The sequence below is a fragment of the Pelodiscus sinensis genome, chromosome 7 (assembly GCF_052426305.1).
Source record: "Pelodiscus sinensis isolate ZL-2025 chromosome 7, ASM5242630v1, whole genome shotgun sequence".
In the NCBI taxonomy this organism is placed as follows: domain Eukaryota; kingdom Metazoa; phylum Chordata; order Testudines; family Trionychidae; genus Pelodiscus; species Pelodiscus sinensis.
The window spans coordinates 33257364-33280241 of NC_143058.1; the positions used below are offsets into that span (position 1 = coordinate 33257364).

The 22878-nt window shown below is 42.7% G+C and overlaps 1 protein-coding gene across 1 annotated transcript in view; it reads left to right on the forward strand.

Moving 5' to 3' along the window:
* Nucleotides 1-884: 884 nt before the first annotated feature.
* The window catches only part of GALNT5 (polypeptide N-acetylgalactosaminyltransferase 5), a 39169-nt gene continuing 17175 nt past the window's right edge, over nt 885-22878 (forward strand). The window contains exons 1-5 of the mRNA XM_006125659.5: nt 885-2831; nt 13423-13589; nt 18703-18822; nt 20419-20554; nt 22171-22290. Coding sequence (XP_006125721.2) covers nt 1303-2831; nt 13423-13589; nt 18703-18822; nt 20419-20554; nt 22171-22290 — 2072 coding nt within the window. The 5' untranslated portion in view covers nt 885-1302. The remainder of the gene's footprint in view (nt 2832-13422; nt 13590-18702; nt 18823-20418; nt 20555-22170; nt 22291-22878) is intronic.

A 22878-nucleotide genomic window follows, 5' to 3' on the forward strand; every position in this document is an offset into this window, starting at 1 on the left:
CCTGAAATAGAACAGTCCTAGGGTGGAAACTAGTGGGAGCCCGGCTTTGGTTTGAGCTATGCTGCTGTACAGTGATGGCATTGGACAGGGCATGGAAAAGAAGGCACAATGCATATATGTCCTGAAACCTATGGATCATTGACAAGTCTGAAGTTAGTGGGACCCCATGCCCAGTTACTGCAAGTGATCACTAGCTTCCCACACACATACACTGACTCCCAAGAGAAGAATGTGATGAGTTTTCAGAGATATGAAAGTTGTAGCGCTTTTGTCTTTGTTTCCCCTGTCTGCATTTTTATGCAGGGACAGGAGAAAATTGGCTAATTCTACTTAAAGTGCATTTCCATTATTTTTGCCCTTCACTTATTTGGATCTTATATAAAGATGCTCTTTTCACCCTGAAGCTTGCAACACCCCCACACAACTCAAATAAGTTTCCAAGTTTTAAGCTAATCAACTTCAAGTAGATCTGCCATCTGCTGTGTACCAGGAGAAATACAAATACTTACTAAAACACTGCAATTATACTTCTAATTATTATCTGTTTTTTAATCTATTCCTAATTAAGATAGACTGTGCCAGATGCTAAATTTTTGCTACATTATCTAAATCAAAGACCGAGTTTATCCACTGATATAGAGTTACACTTGAGATAAAATTCGCCCTTTTTATTTATTATTTAAGGTGACCCAGTGCCATATTAAAAGTATCTTAGAGAAGAAGAGTTAATGAAGGGTTAACTCTCAATAAAAGAAATTGTTACGAAACAGAAACTAAGGCTTTGCCTCTGAATAGGTTTCTATTTAAATGGTTAATAAACAGAAGAACTTGGAAGGCAAGAGCTGCAGAAAAAGTTTTCTGGGTAATGGACTGAAGTAGTTTCCTTATGTGTGAGGAGGTGTTGAGTTACAGCAGGAGGAATGAGAGCTGGGTGGAGAGAAAAAACGTCTGATCTGCAACCTTTCCCTTCTCTTAGGACAACATGTATAACAGTTAAACAAGAAAAGCAATGGGAATATAACGTGGAACTTGTACTTATTGTTTCTTCAGTGACCTAGCGTCTGTGTTTACTGTAGATGAAATGAAACGCTGCTGGATTAATCATGAAAAGCTGAGGAAACGCAGATGCCCTGCTGTAAAATGCCACGCAGGCAAAGACTGACAGGCAGCAGGATCTGAGGTTTCCCCTGGATCACTAGTCAGACGTGTTCCAGGGAGAAGGGACTGTACACACTGCCGGCTCTCACTAAGGTAAGAGGGCCGGGGGCAAGCACAATAAAGAAGACAAACAAACTTTTAAAGATGAACAAGATCCGGAAGCTTTTCCGAGGTAGTGGAAGAGCTCTCGCGTTTATATTTGTTGCCTCTGTCATTTGGTTGATCTTTGACATGGCAGCTCTCAAGCTTTCATTCAGCGAGATCAACACCAAGGTTTTGAAAGATGAGATGATCAGGAGGGAACGGGAAAGGTTCAAAGTTTGGCAAAACCTAGAGAAGAGCCCTGAAAGCTCTAGAAGGGAACCAAAACTTCCCCTAAGAGGCTTTGAAAAGGGGAGATTTGGAAATAAGAAATATAAAAATATAGAAGAGAAAGTGGTAGAGGTTGAAAATGAAATAGACAAACAACAGAATGAAAAGATAACACTAAAACCAACAGAAAAGAAAAGCACAGCCTCCAAAACAGCCTATAAGAAAATGATTGTGCCACTTGGGACATTTTCAGTGAAACTGCTGAGCCACCAGCCCTCTGTTCCCATGGAAAAGAAAGAGAGAAAAAAGAATGTAAAGACTGTAAACTCAACAGACCTGCTGAGAACAAAGCAAACTGTTCCCAAGGGGCTTCAGCAGACCCCATTAGTTGCAGCACCAGGGAGATCAGTTGTCAAATTAACACACAGCACAGCTACTATACAAAACAAAGTTGCACAGAAAGGGAGCAACCCTGTGACTAAAGCATCAAAGGGAATTGAGGGCAATTTAAAAATTGGGATTACAGATAAAATCCCCTTGGCTGGATTAAAACAGAAATTGCAAACAAAGGGAAACCCCAAAGAACCTCAGAAGAACCCCCCAGTACCAGATTTGCCAATTCCTGGGCAAATCAACCCTGTAAAGCAAAAAAGTACTGTGGGGAAAGCAATAGATGGCATTGAACACAAAGCAAGCAAGAGTTTGGACATACCTGGCAGCAAGCTGGCTGCTGTGACCAGAGTGGAGAAAACAGGATTGCCTACAAATACAACAGGACTGGGAAAGCTGCCAAAGGAAGGTGAAACAAAAGCTGCTCATGAAAAGAAATTAATTTTCCCTGAAAATCAGTTTGTCATTATTAGTAAAAAGGGGATAAAAATCAACATCCCAGCAACCCAAAATCTTGTAGCTGATTCCAAAGGAAATTTTACAATGAGATTGGAAAGGAGCAAAGAACAGCAATTCATTAGCAACAAAAGTGAGGATGCCCTTAAGGTGAACTCTGTAACCAAGACTGCCAGTCTTAATGGTTTAACTAAGAAAGTACTTTTGACTGAAGGTCCAGAGCTAACAAAAGTTCACAGTGTCAGGTTAGCTGCTAAGGAGCAATTAAGGAAAATAAATCAAAGCACCTATACAGTCCATTTTACAAGGAACACTGGAATGCATAAAGTCTTAACACTTGATGCAACACTTTCCCCAAGAGATCCCAAAGCTCCCGGTCAGTTTGGCCACCCAGCTGCAGTCCCTGATGATAAGCAAGAAGAGGCAAAAAGCAGATGGAAGGAAGGAAACTTCAATGTCTATCTGAGTGATTTGATTCCTGTAGACCGAGCCATTGATGACACAAGGCCTGCTGGGTAAGATTTGTTTCCCCCTGCGTAAATGATCTCAGAGAAGGTTGAATTATGTATTGAGTACAAGGATTTCATTATGAAATGCTTTCATTTTCTGGGGCTTTTAACATGTATAGAAACAGTCTAATAATATCAAATAGTCGTGCTCTTTCAAAACTGCAGTGCACTGTTATTAGCCTTATGATAAGTGTCAAGGAAATATCTCTATATTTTGAGCTAATGGGCTAATCACACAGTAGTTAAAATTTTCAGAAGCTCCTAAGGGGCTTAGAAGCCTCTATCCTATTTTACAAGAGGCGTAGGAACATAGAAACATAAGTCCTATTGACTTTCAGTATGCCTAAGTCCTTTTAAAAATAGGATTTAGGCTCCTAAATCACTTGAGCATATTTGAAAATTTTATACAGTTTAGTGTAATATCCAGCATTTAAATGCACCATAAGCAAAATCAAGAATATTGGCATATGAATATTTGGTTGTGAATTCTGTCACATACTTGTTCTAAGCACAAGGCTGGTAACTGATAGCTCATGAGGTCTCACCCTTGCTCTGATATTGCCTCCGTATCTGATCTTTTCCTTTTCCTCAGTTTCCCAACATTTACAATGGAGGTAAGAATGTATACTCAGCTATCAGAAGCACCTTTTAAGGATTAGTTAGCTGATGTTTCTACCATGCTTAGAAGCTGAAAACTACCATGTATGCGCTAACTAGTAGGATTGTTAAATAGCATTGTGTATACTGTACTTGACATATTGTTTGGAATATTCACTAGGTAATGTGCCTTTACCTAGGATTAATCTAACCAATCACTCGTGGTCTAGTGAAGTGAAGAACTTCTTGGAGTTCACTTTCTTTGTTATAGTCCAGGACAGTTCTGAATGATAGAAGTTTGTGCATTTCAGGTTTATATGCCATCACAGTATACAAGTGTGTAATTTTGTTTGTAGAATTATTTGTGATGAAATAGAACATTTCCTTGAGGTCTGCAGATGCTCCTGGTGCAAAAATCTGTGGTCCAAATACAGAGGTGACATGTAAGGTGCTGTAAGTTACTTTGCTTGTCAGAAGGTGTGATGGAGACTGAGTTAAAGAATTGTAACGTACATATAGAAAGGACCTGGACAAAGGTGCAAGTTGAAGTTGGGGACCTAATTTAATATGCTGTACACTTTCTTACATCTGTCTATTAGTTGCTTTTCTCACTGCAATCTTCTCTCCGAGGCTCTTGGTTATGGGTATGTTACATTTCATACTCCTGGGGCAAGTCTGTGCCACAGTACAAGCACTGAATTAATATCCTTTGCAGATTTTTCCCCCTTACAAAATAGATTCTGACAGCCAAAGGGAATCTGCAGTTACAGTTTGTGCCCACGAGGGGCTGATGTGGCACCAGAAGAGAGGGCTGCTGTGTACACGAGTACTGGAGGGGGTCATACCAACAAGTGGGATGACAACATTGAATCTGGGGATGAATGGGTGTGGGGATACAGAGCCACATGGGGACAGGGTAGCTATGTTTGACTGAGTAAGAGTGCAGGGACACACAAGGATGGGGCAGATATGCCTGACTAAACGGGCCAGTCTAGGCCGGGTCAGACAGGCTCTATATAGGGAGGCTCTCCACTCTGTAACAATTCCCCCCATCCCAAAGAAACCTATTTTATGCTTCTCTGCCCCATACCCAACAACCCTCCAGGTTTACTCCCAGGGTCCTTCCCAACAATTATTTCTCTTTCCCTCAGATCCTCCATTACCCCTGACTCTCCCAGCCTTTGCACTGCTTCTAAGGGGTGCAGGAAATACGTTTCCGTATTGTAGTCTATGGCTATGTCTAGACTGCAGCGTTAAATTGGAAAAAGATACACAATTTACAGTGTGCAAATTGCGTATCTTTTTCCGATGTTCTTTTGAAAGAGGCTTTTCCAAAATTGGGCGCCAGATTTTGGCAAAACCTGCTCTTTCTACACATCCCTTATGCCTCGTAGAACAAGGTTTATAGGGATGGTGAAAGAGCACGTCTGCTTTTTTGATTTTTTTTTTTTTAAAGTGGAGGCATTCCTTGGACACAGCATTGCTTTTCTGGGATACAGCTGGTATCCCGGAAAAGCGCTGCAGTCTACACATAGCCAAAATGAATTATTACTCAAAGTCTCATAGTAATATGCGTAATAAGGAATATTTTAGGCAAAAAACATTTCCTGAATCTTTTTTGTTATCTGCATTGTTATAGACTTACTTGCTATCAGGTGTTTTGGAATAAATTACCAACATAATTTGAACTGGCATGATCATGCTTTATTATTTTGACAAATAAAATATGCATAATTTAAAAATATATACACAAAGGAATTAACTTTTTGGTGCAGCATTTTGGGCACAGAATACCCTCAGGAGTACATTTAGACTCCCTGAGCTCTATCTAGCCTGCTGCATCTTCATGTGCTCACTGATTTCAATGACAGCTGCATGTCTTTATACCAGGATTCACCACAATTCCTCTCATTTTACACATCCGTTCTGAAGTTTACTTCATGATCTAAGGCAGGGCTAGGCAAAATATGGCCTACAGACTGAGACCAGCCCATGGGAGCCTCCATCAAGCTCCCTGCCTGCCTCATTCTTGTTCAGTGCTCAGAAAAGTTGGCTGTGGGGCCATATGTTTCTGTGAACACTGTGAGCCTAAGCAGAGGGGGAGAGACTTCTCACACTGTCCCCACTCCCAGCAAAATCTTACAGTTTTACAGCTCCCATTGCCTGGTTTCTGGCCAATAGAAGCCACCTGTTTGCAAGAGAGGTGCCCTATAAAGTACCCCTCCCCCAAGGTTGCAGCGTTAAGTTCAGAGTAGCACACATGGCCCCTGCAATTGCTCTGAGCATGTGCAGGGCTATGGCTACGAAACCTGCTGGGTTGCTGGCTGAGAGCCACACAGGTAAGTGCCTCCTGGCCAGAGTCTGCCTCTGCTCTCGAGCTCCTCCCTCTTCTGTCCCCCTCTAATACCCTATCTCAGGTCCTCTTCTCCGGTCACAACTGAAATCCCAGCACTTCCTCCTGAACTCCTGCACCAGCTCACAACCCCCTCTCAGACCCTGCACTCCATCTGCACCCCTTCCTCCAGCACCCCCTCCCCCTACTGTACCCAGGTCCCCGGCCCCAGATTACAAGCCCCTCCTTCACCCAAATGCTCTCCCAGATCCCACACTTCCTCCTGCAAACCAGTCCCTTACCCCAAGTTCCTTTCTGCATCCAACCTCCAGCCCCACACCATTAATATCATGGAATAGTGATATTACCCTTGACCATCTACCAAATCCTTGAAGTGCCCCCCCCCATCAAAACTTATTGCCCACCCCGACCTAAGGTGAATTGCTCAAGGGAGCTGCACTGGGGTTCTGAGCAAAATGCGGGGGGGGGGGGGGGGAGGGGAACTGGCTTCAAGCTCCTGGAAAGGGCAAGGTCTCAGGCAGGAGGGGTGGGGCCAAGGGCAGCCAGACCTCAGCATTAGCTGGATTGCACTGCCCTCCCAGCTCTGCCTGGAGCACACTGCACAGTATCCCCACCTCATTAGGCATCCCTAAGAGCTGCCCGGAGTACCGCCAGAGCGCTCCAGCAGTGATTAAAAGGGCTCAGGGCTCTGGACAATGAATGGCTGGGTCCAAGGGCAATTGCCCTTTTTGTCCCCCCCGCCCCAACCAATTGCGGGCTAGGAACTGCTACAATGTTTAGTGTACCATTGAAGCAAGGACACATTGTTTCGCACTGTGTATCCTTTGAAGCAAGGCAGAGAAACTATATAAAGAGCAAAGAGGCATCTCGTGTTTCATAGAACAAAGTTTTGTCTTGAAATACTTTTAAAGTGTCACCTGAAGGAAACAAAAGAACCAGAGCGATCAAAATCAGCATATTCACCAGTATTATCAGCTAATGTAATCAGGATATTCACCATGAATGTTATAGGTATATTATAGAACTGTAAGATATTAAGGTGATGAGTCATAGTCCTGGGAAGGATAGAAACTGAACATCTACCTTGTTAACACAGAAACGCCATAGCCAAACATGGGAGTGCTATAGGCAACATAGCACCTAGGCAAACTGCCCATCTGATATTACAGCTTAGTATAGTATCTGAAAAGATAAAAACCCCGTACTTAGCAACATGGAAAGTTGGCTGGAATATTTTCATTGTGCTGGTAGTTTTTTGCATTTCTACAGGGCAACAATTTCTTCTTTGTTTAACTAATGGAGTATGCAGTTTCCAAGTTAAAATTTCTCATCAACAGACCCTGTACTCTAGAGCTACATCTACGCTTCAGGAATTTGTCGGCAGAGGCAATGCAAATGAAGCACTCATTAGCATTTCTCGCACTCTCATTTGCATAGACTCTTCTGATCCATTTTGCAGAAGAGGTCTTTCCACAAAAAAATGCAGTGTTGTTGAGGCAATAACCCCTTTTACCCAAGATCCTGTATACCTGCTTGTTTGAGGAATAAGGGTTCTTGTGCAAAATGGCCCCATATACACTGTGGTTTTTTGAGCAAAAACCTCTTCCGCAAAACAGATTGGCAGAGACTATGCAAATGAGAGAGTGAGAAATGCTAATGAGCACTTAATTTGTATTGCTTCTGCTGACAAATTCCTGCAGTGTAGATGTTGCCTAGGACTTTCTAACCAGTGCAGAGCATCATTTCCTATATACCACTTTGCATCTTGACAACCAGGTACACATGCTAGCAAAGTCATGCATTGCAGACACCTTTTTGCAGCAAGAGAGACATTTTAGGGAACCAGCAGTCCTTAATCATCTGGAGGCCATCCTAGACTGTGCTGTGTGCTCTGACTCCATCATACACATGCTCACGAATCAAGAGAACAGGGGTAACATTTTCATAGGTGCCCAAACTTAGGCTGTTAGAGCCTATATGAAGAGAGGTTAAAGCGACTAGGACTTTTCAGTTTAGAAAAGAGGAGACTAAGGGGGGATATGATGGAGGGCTATAAAATCATGAGTGATGTGGAGAGGGTGAATAAAGAAAAGTTATTTATTAGTTCCCATAATAGAAGAACTAGAGGACATCAAATGAAGTTAATGGGTAGCAGGTTTAAAACTAATAAAAGAAAGTTCTTCTTCACACAGAGCGTAGTCAACCTGTGGAACTCCTTGCCAAAGGAGGCTGTGAAGGCTAGGAGTATAAGGGTATGTCTACACTAGCCCCCTAGTTCGAATTAGGGAGGCTAATGTAGGCATTCAAAGTTGCAAATGAAGCCTGGGATTTAAATATCCCGGGCTTTATAGTTCGAACTAGAGGTTTAAAGAGAAGCTAGATAATTTCATGGAGGTGAGGTCCATAAAAGGCTATTAGCCAGGGGATAAAAATGGTGTCCTTGGCCTCTGTTTGTCAGAGACTGGAGAAGGATGGCAGGAGAAAAATTGCTTGATCATTGTCATTGGTCCACCCCCTCTGGAGCACCTGGTGCTGGCCACTGTCAGCAGACAGGCTACTGGGCTAGATGGACCTTTGGTCTGACCCAGTACGGCCATTCTTATGTTCTTATTGACTTTCAATATGTCTTAGACTTTAACTCACTTAGACACATTAGAAAATGTTACCCTGAGCTTGGAAGCAGAGGCACGTCACTCTTAGAGAAATGCAGAGACTTATCCCCAGGATGTTCAAATCTTGGGGGCATCTTGATTAAAAATGGCATTTAAGGTGAATTGTTCAAAAGTGTTCACTGTTGGCTTTTCTCTCTTACTATCTAATTCAAGGGTGAGCTGACTTCAAGGAAAGCAGAGTCAGGCCAACACTGAGCATTTTTGAAAGTCCCACATTTAAGCAACATTGTTTGGCTCCTTTAATTTAGTCTCCAGGTAAACATACACTGCTGAGGGGAATTTTGAAATTAAGCTTCTTTAACGGTGTGTCAATAGAAGGAGAATGGACTCTCTGATCCCTGCACAGGGAACATATTCTTTTTCCTGGAGTAAGAAAAGATAACTGGTGTTATTCCTTAATTTAACCATTTACCTAAGGGTAGCTTTAAGTCATGAGTGGGGAACCTCTGGCCCGGGTGCCAAATCTGACCCCTGGCTTGCCTGGATCCAGCCCCTGAGGCTCAGGACTCCCCCCAACATCAGCAAGCCAGCGCTGGTGGTCCAGCTTTGCGGTCTCACCATCCCCATCCCACTGCTGCACCCGTAGCTTGCTCCTGCACCCTATTTCCCACCCAGCCCTCCTATCCCCACAGCCTGCTCCTGCACTCCCACCCACACACTGAACCCCTTATTTTTGGCCCCACTCCAGAGCCTAGAAGGGCCCACAAAAATCTACTGGCCTAGCCCCTCCCCCCCCCCGGCTCCGGTGTGTGAGGGGAAAATGGGGAGTGACTTTCTCCTTCTCAGTTGGGGGCCACGTCAATGAGGCTTTTTTGTTCTTGGGGCTGCTGCATCAGCCTGAGATTCATCTTTGGCTAGACGACTATGCACATGCTAAATAAATAAATAGGAAGCACAACATCTAGAAAGCAGTGGGGGATTTCTAAAGCAAACGATGGCATCTTCAGAGGTGTGATGCAATTCTCCTAGACCACAGTGGCTTGTTTCCTAAGCAGCTAGAAGAATCCCTAGGATCTGGACTAGTGATAATAAAATTAAGTAGTTAAAATTTGTTTTGATATGGTAATCTCCTGTTACCACCACCCTTAGTCCATTGAGTCTTGCTTGTGTCTTTATGGTCGTGCTACTTTTGCACCCCCAAAGTTCCAGTCTTTATATAGTGAAAACCATCACTCTCAGCATCTGCCTTCTGCCTCTGCTGAGGCCACCGACAAAGTCATCCACATCAAAATGTTTTTTAAGAGCAGGGAAGGATTGCAAATTCTCTCTCCCCCCAGTGATGAACGCTTCTCCAGTAGTACATTTAGTGTGTGTTTTCCAGTGACTTTGAGAGTCCTGAACTCACTTCCCAATCCAAAATCTCCTGCACTGCAACAAGCTGTGTCATTGCCATGAGCTAATGTGTTGATGGTTTCCAACTAAAATATATCAAATATCAACATTTCCTTCTAGCTGATCCAGTGTCCTAAGATGAACCCACAGTAAGCCGATTATCAAATCATTTTCATGCTATAAAAGGGGGAGGAAAGATACACTAAAAGGAATACTATAAAGGCTGATTATGGATTTTTTTTATAGCCAGTGCTAGAAAGGAAAAGAAAACAGTTTGCATTTGCAATGAGGGAGATGCTGATAGGCTCTGAGAGCACTTCTTTATTATGATATGTGTGTCACATTCTTTCTGGGATATGCAGGTATATGGCTGTATCTGAGGGTACGTCTACACTGTAACACTATTTGAAAATAACCAGCACTATTCCAAAATAACTTAATATGCATCTACACAGCAGGCAGTTATTTTATAATAGTGTCAAAATACTATCAAGCTGCAGGGCTTCTTACTCCTACTCCTATAACCCTCATTGTACAAGGAATAAGGGAAGTCAGAGGAAGAGTGCTCTATTAGAAATTAGTGCTGTGTAGACAGCACCAAAACTCAATAAGCTAGGTCGAAATAAGATATGCAATTGACGTAGCTCAATTTGCGTAGCTTATTTCGAGTTAAGCTCTGAAGTATAGACACACTCTGTGCCAATAAAACTATAATTTGATTATTTATATTTTCAAAGATAAGAAAATATGATTTTTTTAAATTGTTCTGGCATGTAGTGCTCTGGTGCCTGCTTGTTTTTAAAGGGAAAGTATAAAAGCAAATGGTGCTTTATGTTTTATTCTCACTAAGAACATCATTATTCCTGTAATACTCTCAATTAGTAGATGAGTTGATTGCTATTCCTGAAAAAGAGGCATACCCAGGGAGGAAACAGATTGAACCTTTGTTAGACTCCACTTTATCAATAATAGAGAGCAAGCAGGCCCCAATAATTCTAAGGTATTCTAGAAGAAAAATAATATAATTCAGAGAAGAAGAGTTTGTCAGTAAAATGCTCTGTATTCCTCAAGATCCACTTGATGATACCAAAGCTTAGGGAGTGAATGTCCCCTTAAGGCCCATATCAAAACAGTAGTTGAATTGCAAATAGACGATGAGAAAAGCTGCTCATCGACCTTTTGTTCAAGCACTGAAGACCCGGACTTGACCCATCACATTTTGACTGCCATGGAATAAAATGACAAATTCATAGAAATCGGAAAAATTTTATCACTCCCTCAAATCTGCTGATTTTCATCTTTCCCTGTTTGCTAGGCTAGTAGGCTACATTCAAACCCTCTGGATGGCAGATTCTTGATGCGCATTCAGCATTCACAGGCTGCGATGGTGGGGAAGAAGGTATTTCATATGAAAAAGATCTTGACCCAGGACAGCAAATGTTTGATGCTTTTAGATTCTGGCATTGTTTGAGAAATGGAACCTCAAAGATAGTTATGTGTGTTATGCATATACCTCATGTCAGCATAACATGTGTATAAATGTGTATGTTGTAATGTCATTCCACCATGTTGTGCTCTCAAGATTAATCAGTTTTGGTCCACTCAAAACAGTTAGACTGGGTAAGATTTCTTCTGTCTCTGCACATTTTGTGCATTGTTACTATGAACAGTCCTTTTTGGAAGTGATGATTTCCCTGGTTCATTACATGTATCAGGGTCCCCCCCCCCCCATACATCTGATTTATATGCACTTTAGAATGTCAGGGAATTCAGATGCTCTGTGAATCCTCAGCATCTTTCACAGTCTTTCTCTGCTTTCAGTTAAGTACAGCATTGTGCAAGTGCCAAGAAACTGATGCTCTGAAGAAACAGCGAGGTTACTGTGCTTGTTTTGCCAAAGCAGCACTTTCTTAAACAGAAAAGTGGTGATACCTGTTCAGGCTGTAGATTGCATTTCTTTGAGCAACTGAGGACTGTGTTCTGGGGAGAGACACAGCAAGAGATAAATGAAGGCATGTTGGTAATAAGGCAGTGGAGCTATAGGATGAAGGCACGCCAGAAACAGGACAGCATTAGCTATACAATACCATCAGCAACAGCAGAAACATTAGGAACTACGGCTACCAGATGGTTTCAAAAAAATACTAGACACACTTGATCTCAGATGGTGTGGGGGACCGGCCAGGAGGGGAGCGGGTCTGGCTGGGAGGAGGTTGGGAGGAGTGAGGCTGGCCTGTGGAGATCGGGGAGGGAGGAACCAGCCGGCAGGAAGCAGACCTGGCCGGGAGGTGGCCAGGGGGAGCAGGGCTGGCCAGCAGGGAGCAGGGATGACCTGAGCACACACAGATCCCGGGGTGCTGCCCGTCCCGTGCACAGTCCCGGCAGGGTGCACAGGCAAGTCCGTCCCCAAGGAGTCCATCCTGCCCCGCCCCACACCCGTCCTCTCTATTGTGTAGCTGAGTACTGCCTGGCTGGCAGACACACTCACGCAACTACATACTGATACTCATGATATGAATACAGCTTACTTAATTAGAAAATACCCAACATTTATATGTCCGGTATTTTCTCAATTTGTTTCCCGGACAGAAAGCTCAAATACCGGACTGTCTGGTTCAAAACCAGACACCTGGCAACCCTATTAGGAACGAATACTGTAATAATGCAGAGGTGCTGGAACAAGGGGTGATGCAGCATGCTCTGGCTTGAAATGGCTTCTGTTATATACAGGGTTTCTTGTTGATTCAATGGCTGTCAGTGCCTGTACTATAAAAGTTATTCCAGCACCCCTGTAATAGTGGGTACATTCTTCTTCTTCTTAAGCCTGGATCCTTTAAAAACTATAAGTACATATGAAACTTTGCTCACATGAGAAGGTACATTGCAATCAACAAGAACACTTCCATGAACAAAAATACATATCTGATTATTGGAGGATCAGAGTCTTAGAAGATGTTTGCTTAATGAAAATGAGATAATTTAGCACTGACTACTTTGTAGTAGCTGCAGCCGCTGTGAGATGTTACCATGGGAGCCAACAGAATTGCTGGGCCCATAGGCAAAGTGTGGGAGGGCTGGCTCTGTGAAGGGGCAGGACGAGGGAAGCAAGCCCTCAGCAGCACCTGGACCACACCACCTCTCCCCCACAGCCAGCCAGCCCAGGGATTCTGGTGGCAATTTAAAGGGTGTGAGGCCCTTTTGAATTGCCAAGGTCTAGGGCAGTTGCCCTTTTTGCTATCCCCCGTCAGTAGGCCTGGGTGTTACTATAGGTATGTCACTCAGTGAGTGGATAAGAAGTAGGGTTGTGCGTATGAGTGCGTGTGCATGCATATGAGAGAGAGAGGATATTCTTGGCCTCTGCTGAGACTGCTCACACTACAAATAGTATGTGTTATAATAAACATCTAATGCACCTGAACACTCATCTTCGTAGCACTGGAACTTCCTTATTGACATTTTATCTTTATTATTCTGAATACTTCTATTCCTTCCCTGCCAACACCTTATAAATGTCCAAGCTAAGCACAAACTATCAGCCTTTTAAAGTTTTACTGAAACTTACAGAGGTTTAAATCATCTGGCTACACATATATTAAAATCATTATCTGCTGGATGCTACGTATTTGTATTGTTGACCTTTCAGATGTTCAGAACAACTGGTTCACAATGACCTTCCAACTACCACGATCATCATGTGTTTTGTGGATGAAGTGTGGTCCACTCTCCTACGCTCCGTTCACAGTGTTCTCAATCGATCTCCTCTTCACCTGATTAAAGAGATTATTCTGGTGGATGATTTCAGCACAAAAGGTAAGTGAAAGCTTTCTTTCAAATTCAGGAAAGGAATATGCCCTGGGGCTAAAAAGCAATTTGCCTCTCCTTACTTAAATTCTGTATAAGAAAAGAAATATAATTTTCTTCATTAATTTCAATTGATTCCATGTTTTAATCACAAAGCTATGCAACCTTGTGCTGTGATCACAGCCTGAATTGATTTCCCCACCAGCTCTCTCAAGCCAGCCAAGATGAGGCCAATGTAATGCTTGGGTAGGAGATTTCCAAGAACACTTGCATAAGTAGTAGAGTGAAGATAGACTCCTTCCTTCCGAATCAATACAAAACCATTGCCCCTTATAGTGTTGTGGGTACAGTAATTCCTCATTTAACACTATAGATATGTTTCAGAAAATGATTGTGTTAGTGGAAACGTGTTATGCGGGGTCAATTTTCCCATTGAAAATAATGGAAGAGGTGGGGGTTGCGTTTCAAGCAATAGTGTCTGTTGACATAAGGTTGGGGGAGAAAGAGGACTGTGTTACAGCATGGAGGGGAGGTGTTTGGCTCTGGGGAAGGGAAAGGAAGGGAAGGGGAGGAGAGGGGAGGGAGATTGGGTTGGGAGTATGCCCCTGTGACGGGTCTGCTGGGACCCGCACTGCGTTCGGCGAGGGGGGATTGCTGGGGAACGGCACAGTGAGCGGCAAACCCTCCACCAGTTTTCCAGGGAGGCGGGGGAAGCCCCACGCAGCCACTGACGATGGGCTGACTGGGGAAACCCAGCCGCCAGCCTGCAGGCGGAGGCGGAGGAGAGGGGGCAAGGCATCTGGCAAGAGGAAGTCAGCGGGGAATGGAATAGTGAGCAGCAAATCCTCTGCCGCTTTGCAGGGAGGTGGGGGAAGCCCCGCGCAGCCGCCGGCAACGGGCCAGCTGGGGAAATAGTGCTATTCTGGGAACGGTCGTGTAATTCAAAAAACGTTCCCTAAAAAAAAATCGTGCTATTGCAAAAACATGTTAAGCGGGCATGTGTTAAATGAGGAATTACTGTACTATGTTGCGTGAAGCTCCGCTTTTCACATGAGATTTAAAATAGGTGGCTCTGACCCAAGATAACTAGAACATACTCGAATAGTGATAGAAATGTAGCCGTGTTAGTCTGGGGTAGCTGAAGCAAAATGCAGGACAATGTAGCACTTTAAAGATTAACAAGATGGTTTATTAGATGATGAGCTTTCGTGGGCCAGACCCACTTCCTCAGATCAAATAGTGGAAGAAAGTAGTCACAACCATATATACCAAAGGATACAATTAAAAATGAACAAATATGAAAAGGACAAATCACATTGCAGAACAGGAGGGAGATGCGGGGGGGGGGGGGGGAGGAAGGAAGGTAAGTGTCTGTGAATTGATGATATTAGAGGTAGGGAGAGTGGGATGTTTGTGAGTTAATGGTATTAGAGGTGATAATTGGGGAAACTATCTTGGTAATGGGTGAGATAGTTCAAGTGTTTGTTGAGTCCTTTTTGGAAAGTGTCGAATTTTAACATGAATGACAGTTCAGAGGATTCCCTTTCAAGTGCAGATGTAAAAGGTCTTTGTAGCAGAATGCAGGTGGTTAAGTCATTGAGAGAGTGTCCTTTCTGGTTAAAATGGCAGGAAACTGTTTTTTCTTTGTGATCTTGTCTGATATCTGTTTTGTGGGCATTAATCCTTTGGCGAAGTGTCTGAGATGTTTGTCCAATGTACATAGCAGACGGACACTTTCGGCACATGATAGCATAGATTATATTTCTGGATGCGCAGGAATATGTGTTCTTGATCTTATAACTCACTTGGTTAGGTCCAATAATGATATCAGCAGAATGAATATGTGGACAAAGCTGGCAACGGGGTTTGTTGCAAGGGAAGGTACCAGGGTTGGTATTAGTGTGGTATGTCCTGTGGTGGTTGGTAAGAATCATTTTGAGGTTAGGTGGTTGTCTATAGGAGACTATGGGTCTGTCTCCCAGAGCCTCTTTGAGTATGGTATCCTGTTCCAGTATAGGCTGTAGTTTATTGATAATGTGTTGGACAGGTTTAAGTTGGGGCTTGTAGGTGATGACAAGTGGTGTTCTATTGTTGGTTTTCTTGGGTCTGTCTTGAAGTAGATGGTTTCTAGGTATTCGTCTGGCTCTTTCAATTTGCTTTTTTATTTCTCTGGGTGGGTAGTTGAGGTTTATAAATTCTTGGTAGAGATCCTGAAGCTTCTGGTTTCTGTCAGTGGGATTAGAGCATATGCGGTTGTATCGAAGGGCTTGGCTATAGACGATGGATCGTGTGGTGTGTTCTGGATGGGAGCTGGAAGCATGTAGGTAACTGTATGAGTCGGTGGGTTTTCTGTAGAGAGTAGTGTCTAATTTTCCATTGTTGATTTGTACTGTGGTGTCCATACTCTTGACAGTTAAAATTATAATCACAGAATCCTGGCCAAATTCAATTGCATTTGGCCTACTGCAGTGGCCTTGAAATCTCAACTAAACCCAGTCTTGTTCATCTCTTAAGCTATTGGGTAGCGTGAAAGCATCTAAGATGGTCACTTATATACAGTTACTTTACATGCACAGTCATAGTAACTGCCTATGCCACTGAGTCTCTGCTTTTTAATACTTTGGTTCTCAATGCTCTACAACAATGCTCTTGAATAATTAAAAAAAGGGAGAATTTTTAGATTGATACATCCTCCTGGCAAGCCCTGGGCCAAATCAAAATCAAAAGCAATTGTTCTAATTGTTGTACAAACACAGACAGGACCCCTGACCTAAAAAGAGAAGTGGCATAAGAAAGATGAGAGGAAAATGACTTAATTCAGTATCTAAATGTTACAGAGATTTGCATTTTTAGGTAAATAAATAGATTTTCACATAGTTTTTTAGCAAACTTTCCTTAACTTTTTCACTTTCTTTTGTATGGTCTAACCAGCCCATGGCATAATAAAAGTATTGGGCCTCTTCCAATATAAATGTTATGGGTGGTGAAAAAGTCACGAGAGAACTGAGTTTTATGTGGTTCTATATTTCTAGTAGTGGTAAAAAAGGCAGAACTTCTAGTGTGTCCAAAGTTTAAAAAAGTCAATCCAAGATTTTGAGTTGGATTTTGAAATGCAAACATTTCTTTCCTTTAGAAAGCAAAAAAGGACATATAAAATTCAGGAGACAAACCCTAAGGTTTTTTCTCAGACAAACTTATATAAATAGGAATTGTTACAGTCAGTTAGTTGAATAGTCAATCTACTGCAATACCTGGTTTCTGACAGAGGTCAGCTCTAGATGCTTCAGAAGAAGGTGTCAAAAACTCCACTGTAGAAATGCTCACTGAGGCCTTCTCTCACATTTCATTCTGTCTTTACTCAGGCAAGAATCTGGCCCAATATATTGAACCCTCACATGCTTAGGGTTGCTACTAAGCCATACAGCTTCATTTCTCACATTTTATTCTGTCTGAGAATTTTGTACGATAAAACCCACTCCCATAAAAAAGTCAAACAAATCTAAGTGCCATGTGAGAAATAATTGCTTGCAAGTCTGCATTCTTCACTCAGTTTAAGAACAGATGGATTTAAATGTAGCCATTAATATTAGCTGTTGGAATTCAATAGAAAATTTGCAGAGCACAGAAAAAAAGGCACTCACTCTATGGAAACCAAGTTGAGAACAAGTTTTTAATGGGATTTATGGTGGTCTAAAGGCAAAAATTCTGATTTTAAAAATTATAAAAGAAATGTTAAGTATAAGCCTCAGTGGGAAATGCTATAGATTGATATAGGACCAGTGTCACATAGACTGGAATTTTCAAACTGAGCAGTGATAGAATCAGACTCATAGAACTGGAAGGGATCTGGAGAGGTCATTGAGTCCAGTCCTCTACCCTCATGGCAGGACCAACCACTGTGTAGATCATCCCTGATAGGTGTCTGTCTAACCTGCTCTTAAATATCTCCAGTGATGGAGATTCCACAACCACCCTAGTCAATTTATTCCAGTGTTTAACCACTCTGACAGAAAATTTCTCCTAATCTCCAACCTAAACCACCCTTGCCGCAATTTAAGCCCATTGCTTCTTGTCCTATCATCAAAGGCAAGGAGATCAATTTTTCTCCCTCCTCCTTTTAACACCCATGTAGGTACTTGAAAATCGCTATCATGTCCCCTCTCAGTCTTCTCTTTTCTAAACTAATCAAGCCCCATAGTTTGAACTAGGGGGCTAGTGTAGACATACCCTAAGGTGCTACAGGACTATAAGTTGTTTCTGAAGTTTTCTTATTAAAATTAATGAGAATTTTACCATTTACTGCATGGGAGCAGAGTTTGGATATTGCTGGGTGCTTTTGAAAATCATGCCTACAAATAGCATACATATTTTTGCCTTATCCCTTTCAATTTCCTGTTTTTCAAACCTCCATAGAGCTCAAACGCATGATTCATACAAAGAGGCTTCCAAATAGTTTGGGGAGGAAGGAAATAGTGCTGCTGAAGTGCCTAATCTAATGCTCTCCGATGTCAAAGTCTATGTCTACACCTCAGGCTTCTTGTGCAAGAAGCTTTTTGCGGAAGAGATCTTCTGCAAAAACTTCTTGCACAAGAGTGTGTCCACATTTCAAAAGCACATCAAAAAAGCGATGCGCTTTTGCACAGAGAGCATACAGATTGCCTGGATGCTCTCTCAAAAGGAAACTCTGATTGCTATTTACAGAATGGCCACCAGGTCACCCGTATTTTTTCCGATTGCTTTTTCTATTGGCTCTTTTTGCACAAAAACCCCCTGCTCCCCATCCACACATACCTTTTTCCACAAGAACTCTGGCACAAAAAGGAGCTTTTCTTCATAGGAGGAGGAATATCGACACCGGAAAAACTCCTCTGTTCTTTCATTTTACTTGCACAAAAACACGCTTGAGGTGTGGACGCTCTGTGAGTTTTTGTGCAAAAGCAGACTTTTTCCACAAAAACTATGTAGTATAGACTTAGCAAAAGAGACTATCTCCAGGTGGAAAAAGTGTGTTTCATAGATGATTTAAAAATTAATGAGATAAAACTTTTTTCACTGCTGTGTTATGGCTTGAAAAAGACAACCCAGTCATTTGTAAGAATTTGCTACTTTCTCTCCTGTTTAGAATACCTCAAGGATAACTTGGACAGATATATGTCAAGGTTTCCAAAAGTACATATCCTTCACCTCAAAGAAAGACATGGCTTAATACGAGCTAGATTGGCAGGGGCCGAGATTGCTAAAGGTAAGAGGAAAGTTCTTATGTGCCATTTTGGGTTTGTATGAATAGGGGAGTTATACTACCAAAATCTTACCTTTTACTGTGCTGTATATCATAGCATCTTAAACCAATATAGAGATAGCTGAATATTGTTTGACAAGTTTTGTCATTGCTTGGCAAAGAATTTTGCATGCATCTGACAAACTCACTATGTTGTTCAATACTACTCGGCCCATCATATATTTGGAAAAGTGAGGCAAAACTGACTGATTTGACATTAGGTAGATGATTTAAAATACAACAATTTTACTGAGCAGCTGAGAAGCTGGCTACTTTGAGGGAGGTACAGTGAGGCACTGTATTTCAGTTCTGAAAGAAGGATGTTAGAATTTCTAGCTCTCTTTCCTTGCTTCACTTCTTGACACTCACAAACCCATAGCATTTGGTCATTAAAATGTCTGTATTGTTTTATGCCAATGATACAATGTGTTGGATTCCCTCCTAACAGCCAGTTAGCAGCTTTCTACTAACAGCTACCATGGAGCAGTGGCTAAGGTACCTTCTGCTAGAAACACAGGTTGAGGGTGTGAGACCCCAACCCACCCTTGGAGGACAGCCAACCCTGACACCCTTGGGAGGGAGGATGCAGAATGTAGGGAGTTTGGGGGCTCCTCCAGTGGCACAGAGGGTAAGGTAACCAGAGGTGGAGGGATTCAAGCCCTACCCCACCCCCCTCTGGGGACAGCCACCAGCTTGGTGATGGCTAGCATGTGTCTTAAGATTGTTTTGTTTGTTGGAAACTTGTTTGGGTGGTAAGCAGATAAAGGGATATCTTTTTATGTAGTCATTTAAAGGGAAACTGTATTTGGGTTCATGGATCCTATATTTTCTTCTTCTTTGCCCAGGAAGCAATTCTCCACTTATTTAATGCATTGAGTTAGGGAAGATTGCCCCTTTCCAGACTTATATTCTAGTTTTACATTGTGCACTAGGACAGCACTTTTGAGTCCAAAATTCTGTCCCAGTGCCCACATCCAGTCTGCAGGAAGCGTGGATGGAACATGTTGCAGTTGGAACTTACAGGGGACATTATACCTCACTTAGCAAGAATTCCTCCTAGTAGCTACTGGGAAGCACTCAAAGCATCAGGGGGAAGTGTGGTCCATATTCTGGACCTGCCAAGCTCTTGCCTGCCAGTTGGAGAATGTACCACCTCTTTGTCCCTTTCTGCTTATCTCAGATGATTAGCATCTACAGGGGTTTTAGGTAGGAGTATGGACCACATTCTTTGCTGGGCTTCTGGCTTACACCCCCACAAGGCACACGTGGGTGACTGGAGTAGAGTATCTTCCACCTTTCTCTCCCATGTATGCACGTCCTCTAGAGCTCGCTATAACATGGCATTTTGAGAGCAGGCAAACACTCTTTACAAAAAAGTTGCTGGTAAATCATAGTTGAAGTCAAAATGTGTTCAGAATGAGACACACACTTAGCCTCTTCCTATGTGGGTTTATAGAATCAGTGTATTATTGTTAGGGGCAGGAATTGCTTGACTTGGACTTTACTGAATACATTTCAGTCTCAAAAATTAAATAACCTCACCTTAGTTCTCCTTTCTAGGTGATGTACTGACGTTCTTAGATTCCCATGTGGAATGTAATGTAGGATGGTTGGAACCACTTCTGGAAAGAGTCCGTTTAAACAGAAAGAAAGTAGCATGCCCAGTTATTGAAGTAGTCAGTGACAAGGACATGAGGTAATTTCATTCAATGGCATATTGTACTTCTAGGAAATACAAGCAACTTTCACAAAAAAAACCTTACAAATTAAAAGTATCAAAAATATTAATTCTGGGAAGACAAGTTACTTAACTTGCTAATTATTATTCACAAATTATTTCACTCAAGGAATAAAGAAAAAATTAAATGAACAAATATTTAAATATACACAGCTACCTCAGTTATCCCAAGTACCAAACAGCAAATGAAATTTGTGGTATGTCATGAATGCTGAGTTACTCAAAGAAGATCAGGGACGGTCTGTGCCTATAGGTAAACTCGGCAGCCACCAACGGCGCCACGTTAAATGGGGCGCCAAATTCCCTGCCACTTCCCCTTCATGGCGTCGGCCCCAGAGGAAGGCTTCCCTGCACCACAGGAGGGATGTCAGCCCCAGAGGAGGAGCGTAGGGAGTTGGCCCCGGGGGAGGCACTCAGCGGCTTCCGCTGTGCCGCAGGAAGGGGGGTGTCGGCCCCAGGGGAGGCACTCGCTGGCTTCCCCTGAGCCACGGGAGGGGGAGGGTCAGTCCCGGGAGAGGCGGCGTGCGGGGGTTTCCCCGTGCCGCGGGGGGGGGGGGGGGGTTTGGCCACGGGAGAGGCACGTGCCGGCTTCCCTCGGGTGGGGGGAATCCTGGGAGGGGGTGGGTGCAGGGGACTCTCTCCCCTGACTGGTACCCTGTTCCCTGTCCCCAGCCACAGAACTCCATCCCCAGCCCCCCTCTCCCCAGCGATGTGATGGTAATGGCAGTTAAAGCAGGATAGCGTAATGGACTAGTTTGGATTTGTAATAATAAAAATTATAATTAACATTTGTAATGCATTTTTAGTGGAAATCGTGCTGAAATATCGTCTATCGTGTACAAAGTTATTCTGAAAATGTCGTGTCTCTATTTTAATCTGATCTCAGAAATGTTGGTTGGATGAACAACCCGAATAATTATGCCTGTTTAAATAAATATGCTTAAAAACATTAAATGGAAAATAGGGGCAAAATGTTTCCTAGTTTACCAAAAACTTCAGCATATATCTGCCCTTGGGGTTGGAGGGGGGGGGGGGGGTACTGATTGCATGGTTTTCCTAGGGCACCAGTTGCTGGCAGCTAGTCTAGGGCCACCCCATTCACAAATTATTTCACTCAAGGAATAAAGAAAAAATTTAATGAACTAATATTTAAATACAGCCGCTCCCCGAGTTACAAACAAGTTACGGACCAACACTTGGTCTGTAACTCGAAGTGTTTGTAACTCTGATTACATAGAGTTACATGGCAACCGCGCTGTTCTTAAGCACAGATCGCCGTTCGTAACTTGGATCCGAATTTACGACCTCTTTGGTTGTAAGTGCGGATGGTCGTAAGTGGAGGTGGTCGTAACTCGGGGAACGGCTGTATACACAGCTATCTCAGTTATCCCAAATGCCAAACAGCAAATGAAATTTGTGGTATGTCATGAATGCTGAGCTACTCAAAGAAGATACATGAATAAATCTTTAAGATTTGGCTTTAATTATGCAGACACATTCATTTTCACTTATTCCTTTTGATTATGAGTCTGCTTCAAAATTCGATATTATAGTTTTCTTTTTTCCATGTGTAGTTACATGACGGTGGATAACTTTCAACGTGGGATTTTTACCTGGCCAATGAATTTTGGATGGAGACAGATTCCTCCAGAGGTCATTGAGAAAAATAAAATCAAGGAAACAGATATAATAAGGTAAGAGTTTAAAATTAAGCATTTTTTTTAGTAGAAATACCCCATCAGAGCTTCAACAACTACTCTCTGCTAGGCCAAAAATGTCCCTTTTACATAAATGGGCACAGAAGGGCCAACATCCAGAAAATCTGTGCAGTTCAGTTGTGTAGGAAGTTGTGCCATCTGATGTGTGCTGCCAAAGTCACAGAGAGCACAGCAAGCATTGCTCAACTGCTCATGAGCTGCAATATTCTGTTGGATCATGCATAGCCTCAGGGGCTCTAGCATACAAGTGGAGGGATTCCAGCACTGGCATAGCCAGAGATAAAGGTCTCGTACTAGAACAATCACACAGCAGCAGCAAATGGGCCCTTTTATGTCGTAAGCCACACAAGCTTTTGCAATTAGATGCACTTAGGTACAAAGTCAGCCCAGTTCTTTTGATCTCATCAGCCATACATTTTGTTGGTTTTGTCACAAGCACTTGAAGTTAGGGGGTTGGATTCCTCATCCTGCAAAGTCCACATTGTGTCCCCCATCTTTTCCCATTGGTATGAGAAGAGGGAGGTAATGAATCACGGTTACAGCAGAGTAGATTAAGAGGTGACA